The sequence below is a fragment of the Lactuca serriola genome, chromosome 9, assembly GCF_051521515.1.
Source record: "Lactuca serriola cultivar US96UC23 chromosome 9, Lser_US96UC23_V15, whole genome shotgun sequence".
NCBI classification, from domain to species: domain Eukaryota; kingdom Viridiplantae; phylum Streptophyta; class Magnoliopsida; order Asterales; family Asteraceae; genus Lactuca; species Lactuca serriola.
The window spans coordinates 219,601,196-219,606,910 of NC_136416.1; the positions used below are offsets into that span (position 1 = coordinate 219,601,196).

A 5,715-nucleotide genomic window follows, 5' to 3' on the forward strand; every position below is an offset into this window, starting at 1 on the left:
AAACTACCCTTACGTGCTATAGACATACACAACTTAAACAATGATATTTAATACCATCTAGAAAATGTTTCAAAATTGAAAATAAAATTCCCAATTAGAACCAAAATTGAAAAATTGGATGTTTAGGTCCAAAATTGTGAGAAATTTGCGAAACACATGGACCATTCATGTATTTTACTCTCTCAATATACAATGTTTCATAAATATTTGTTTTTTTTAAACATTTTTGTGACAGTAGAAACCGGGTCCACCGATTGTAGCTATTTCTTTTGTATTTGAAGGTTTATGAATGAGAGATTTATGTATATAACAAAAAAACAAGACATAAAATATTGAGATTTAATGCATTATCCACTATACAATATTCATGTTGAACTTTCAACAAAAATTCCCAACTGGTTCACATTAGAAATATTCCAGCTACCACGTTCTGAGAAATCGAAAAATCCATACACAATAAGCTAGATGCATGGTTGATATTGAAAGTCAATTTGCAAGCAGCCATAGTTCATAACAAAGATAAATTCAAGGGAAAAAAATAGCGTGCTTGTAAGTTGACATTCCTTATTATTAAACTTTTCTTGACCCAACTATCCTAGTCATGTTATCCGTCCAATCTTACTTCTAGCTTTTCGTATTAAGGCTGCTAAACAGTTTGATATGATCATATGCATAGTAATTTTATATTACTTAACTTATAATGTTTTGGCCTATAAATACCTTCTCCCATAGCTTCATTACCTTCACACTTCACCTACACCTTTAATTTGTATTGTAACCACCACACACGTGATCACAACAACAAACACACACACACACACACAGGCTTACCTTAAAAGCATGTTTCATAAAACAGAAGATGCAGCCATGATGGAAGATGGAAAGAAGATGATCACAGGGAGAGTGGTCTTGCAGAAAAAGAACGTGTTGGATTTTAATGACTTAGGTGCATCAGTTCTTGATCGACTGCATGAGGTGTTTGGTGGAAACATCTCTTTCCAGCTCATTAGTGCAATTCATCCGGAGCACGAATCCTCAGGTATTTAATTATTCATCATTAATTTGCATCATATTGCTAGTAATTTACTAAAATTGCCACAAACAGTGGGGTATCAGTGTACATGATTACTCTTTTAGTAATACTTCATAAAGTTTTAGAGGGTATATAATGCCCACAACTGCATCAAAATGAAACGTGTGTACATTCAGCTCAATGGTTATCATAGGGAACGTACTTTTTAAAATCAACATTTAAGGTCGTGCCATATGATATATGTTTAAAAACAAAGTATTGATCAAACAATAGGAACCAATTAGGAGTAAGCAGATTTCTATGTTACTTAATAAATTAACATCCCTTATTTGATTATACTTATTCTTATTATAACATATACAACCTCGTCTAAATGTATGTTCCAATCGTGCCAGGTTCTACACCAGTTAATTAAATACTAAAAAAATAGTTTAACATTTATTAAATGTAGAGTATCTTGACATATTACCAGTCTCCCTTATTATATATCATGTAGAAAAGAGATTTACTTGTACTAATTAATTAGCGACTGCGATATATACCAACAAAAATTGAAGAAAAGTACAAGATATATTGGATGTTGATGGCTTTGATTGCTTCAATGGTCGTAACTTGTTTAAAAGATCGAGAATCTAAATCTTTTAATACTATTATAATCATAAATAATTTCTTACACAATATTTGAGTAAAGCATGCTTATTTTTCTATTATTTGTTAGCTAGTAAGCAAGGGCTGACTAATCAGTACATGTTGTAAAAACTAAATACCCTTAATTGATAACTAAAATTTGCATTCGCTTTTGAGCAAGAGTTGTATATATTCTTCAATTAACCACATATTTTTTCTCCGAGTAATGTTTAAATATCATGAGATTAATATCAATTATCATGCAAGTACATGAATAATATCATCCGGTTTACATACCGCTGAGTGGTTGGTATCCTGATATTAAAGTTAATGTTAGCAGCAATTGCATGATTAATTACTTTTCACAAGCTCTATAGTGTTCAACCTGTTAAATGAATTTTTTTTTTTTTTTTTTGGATATATAGAAGGAAGGTTGAAAGGAAAACTTGGAAATCCCGCCATCTTGGAAGACTGGATTACCACAATTACCCCTCTGACAGTGGAGGACACCGAGTATGAAGTTAGCTTCGAATGGGACGATAAGATAGGTGTTCCAGGGGCATTTCTTGTAAAAAATCGTCACCATAGTGAATTTTACCTAAAGACCCTCACTCTACACGATGTTCCTGGTCATGGCCATGTCCATTTTGTTTGTAACTCATGGGTGTATCCGTCAAAATATTACCTGAAGGACCGCATTTTCTTTGCAAATAAGGTATCATTATTAGGTTTGATATGATTTTTGTACAAAGACAAATTGTTAATGTTTGTAATTAAATTAAAATTTAAACAAACCAATTATCATATTTTTGTAGGCATATCTACCTGGTGAAACTCCCGAGTTACTAGGTCCATATAGAGAAGAAGAACTGGTTATCTTGAGAGGTAATGGATCTGGGGAGCTCAAGGAATGGGACAGAGTTTATGATTATGCCTTCTACAATGATTTGGGAGATCCAGATCATGACCTAGATGATGCAAGACCCGTTCTTGGAGGGTCAACCGAGTACCCGTATCCACGTAGGGGTAAAACAGGAAGACCAGCAACCGAATCAGGTTATTTAAGATATGATTTTTTTTATATATATCAAGGTTAGCGTGTATTGCTTTATAAATGCTTTTACGAGTTATTAATTAAAGGAGATTTTGTTTTTGTCAGATCCCGAAACTGAGAGCAGGATTCCACTTATTAACAGCTTAAGCATATATGTTCCAGCAGATGAAAGATTTAGACACGTGAAGTTGTCTGACTTTCTTGGTTTTGGATTGAAGTCCACTGGTCAATTCCTTGTCTCTGAGCTTGAGGCTCTAATTGATAGCACTCCTAATGAATTTGACTCTTTCGAAGATGTGTTGAAGGTTTATGAAGGAGGAATCAAGCTGCCAGTTCTTGAGAAAGCTAGGAAAAAAATCCATGTAGAATTGTTAAGAATAATTTCTCAAACAGATGGCGAGGGACTCTTGAAATTCCCCATGCCACAAGCTATCAAAGGTACCAAATCTACAAATGGGAAATCATAAGTATTTTTTATACTCGAAAATGTTTATATTTGCTTAATGGATTATTCTACTTGTTCATGAGACATTTCTACTGGTATCTATCTGATCAGGGGATAAATCTGCATGGAGGACCGATGAAGAATTTGCAAGAGAAATGTTGGCTGGTGTCAACCCTGTCAGCATTCGTCTGCTCAAAGTAAATATTCATTTCCATGAAAAAAAATAATTTGACGATCAGCAAACATTAATATTGGTTGTATTTCTTTTGTTTGATTGACAACTGATGAGTTATGCAACTTATTTTTATAGGAGTTTCCTCCAACAAGCAAGCTAGATTTCAAAGTCTATGGTAACCAAAACAGTTCCATAAAACGTTACCACATTGAGGCAAAGCTGGATGGACTAGAGATAGAAGAGGTAAATTTCAAATCCAATCCCTTGTTGTAATTTTTTTTATCAATTATGATGAGAAAATTTTAATAAGTTACTAATATTTGGTCATGCAGGCGATCAAGACCAACAAACTATATATTTTAGACCACCATGATTCGTTAATGCCATATGTGAGGCGAATAAATGCAACATCCAACAAGATTTATGCCACACGAACTTTGCTATTTTTACAAAAAGATGGAACTCTAAAACCATTAGCAATTGAACTAAGCTTGCCTCATGAAGGAGGAGACCATCTTGGTGCCATTAGTAAAGTTTACACTCCATTTGAACATGGAGTTGAAAGCTCCATTTGGCAGTTGGCCAAAGCATATGTTGCAGTCAATGACTCGGGTGTTCATCAACTCATAAGTCACTGGTAAGTTGTAACAACCACTCAAAAACACATGAAGAATATGCTTCTATTTACTTCTTTTAATTAGAATATATATATATATATATATATATATATATATATATATATATATATATATATATATATATATATATATATATATATGAACATTAATTGTTATCAACATCGAATTTCAACTTCACAGGTTGAATACGCATTGTGCTATTGAGCCGTTTGTGATTGCAACTAATAGGCAACTAAGCGTGCTTCACCCAATTCATAAGCTTCTACAACCTCATTTCAAGGATACTATGAACATTAATGCCTTCGCAAGGCAAATCTTGATCAATGGTGGAGGTCTTCTTGAGGCAACCGTTTTCCCAGGGAGATACGCAATGGAAATGTCATCTGTGTTATACAAGGATTGGGTGTTCCCTGACCAAGCACTCCCTGTTGATCTTGTTAAAAGGTATTTGATTCATATAATATAATAAGCAATCTTTTTTTAACTTAATCTTGTTTTAGAAATACATATAATAGACTTAACGCATTTAATTCATAGGGGAATGGCGATTGAGGACTCAAATAGTCCCCATGGACTCCGTTTACTGATTGAGGATTATCCATATGGTGTTGATGGTCTTGAAATTTGGTTTGCTATCAAAACATGGGTTGAAGACTACTGTAGCTTCTACTACAAGAATGATGATATGGTACAAAATGACACAGAACTCCAATCATGGTGGAAGGAGCTTCGAGAAGATGGACATGGCGACAAGAAACAAGAGACATGGTGGCCGAAAATGCAGACATGTGATGATTTAAGGGACACTTGCACTACAATAATATGGATAGCTTCTGCTCTTCATGCAGCTGTTAATTTTGGGCAATACCCTTATGCTGGATACCTTCCTAATCGTCCAACAATTAGTCGTCGTTTAATGCCTGAACCAGATACCCCAGAGTATGATGAACTTATAGAGGATCCAGATAATGTCTTCTTGAAAACAGTGACAGCTCAGCTTCAATCGCTTATTGGCATAGCTTTGATAGAGATTTTGTCCAGTCATCCAGCAGAGGAGGTATATCTTGGACAAAGTGGGTGCCCTAATTGGACAATGGATTCGGAAGCTTTGAAAGCTTTTGAGAAATTTGGGATGAAGCTCAGAGAAATCGAGGGGAGGATTGTGGAAAGAAACAATGATGGAAGTTTGAAGAATAGAGTTGGACCGGTTCAAGTACCATATACGCTTCTTTATCCTTCTAGCAAAGAGGGACTTACAGGAATGGGAATCCCAAATAGTGTGTCGATATGAAGGAGTATATCAATATTAATCAATCGTCGTATATATACAAAATATTTTATCTTTCAACCGAATAATATATATTGTTTGATGTAAATTTGTCTTAAATTTCTTCTGTAATAAAATGTTTGTTCTTGTTATATCTTAATCAATTCGTTTTCATTTGTTACTGACTTTTAGTTGTGAAACATGTGTATGCCTATTATAATGGTTAATTAAAAATAGATTAAATATTAAAGAGTAAACATTGACTATTTTTTTAAATTACAACTATAAAATAAGAAAAAAACATATTTATTGAAATTTACTATAACATTCGGTATATATATATATATATATATATATATATATATATATATATATATATATATATATATATATATATATAAGTATTATGTGACTTTTAATTTTAAAATTTGAAAAAAAAACTATATATTAATAAGTAGATATTATTTATTTCAAAA

General features: G+C 33.1%; 1 protein-coding gene across 1 annotated transcript; it reads left to right on the plus strand.

The window, feature by feature from the left end:
• The first annotated feature begins 726 nt into the window (after nucleotides 1–726).
• On the plus strand, nucleotides 727–5,391 carry LOC145072169 (putative linoleate 9S-lipoxygenase 5). Its single transcript, XM_079018552.1, has 9 exons — nucleotides 727–1,039; nucleotides 2,086–2,375; nucleotides 2,476–2,716; nucleotides 2,820–3,152; nucleotides 3,271–3,356; nucleotides 3,470–3,577; nucleotides 3,667–3,971; nucleotides 4,153–4,416; nucleotides 4,510–5,391. Exons 1-9 carry the CDS (start codon nucleotides 841–843, stop codon nucleotides 5,261–5,263), a joined length of 2,580 nt encoding a protein of 859 aa, XP_078874678.1. The 5' UTR covers nucleotides 727–840; the 3' UTR covers nucleotides 5,264–5,391.
• Nucleotides 5,392–5,715: the final 324 nt, after the last annotated feature.

Bases quoted from the DNA above. Each gene is read 5' to 3' on its own strand.
- LOC145072169 (XM_079018552.1), top strand. From the start codon at position 841: ATGTTTCATAAAACAGAAGATGCAGCCATGATGGAAGATGGAAAGAAG. The intron at 3,357-3,469 runs GTAAATATTCAT...TTATTTTTATAG, and splicing joins TCAGCATTCGTCTGCTCAAA to GAGTTTCCTCCAACAAGCAA. The intron at 3,972-4,152 runs GTAAGTTGTAAC...TCAACTTCACAG, and splicing joins CATCAACTCATAAGTCACTG to GTTGAATACGCATTGTGCTA.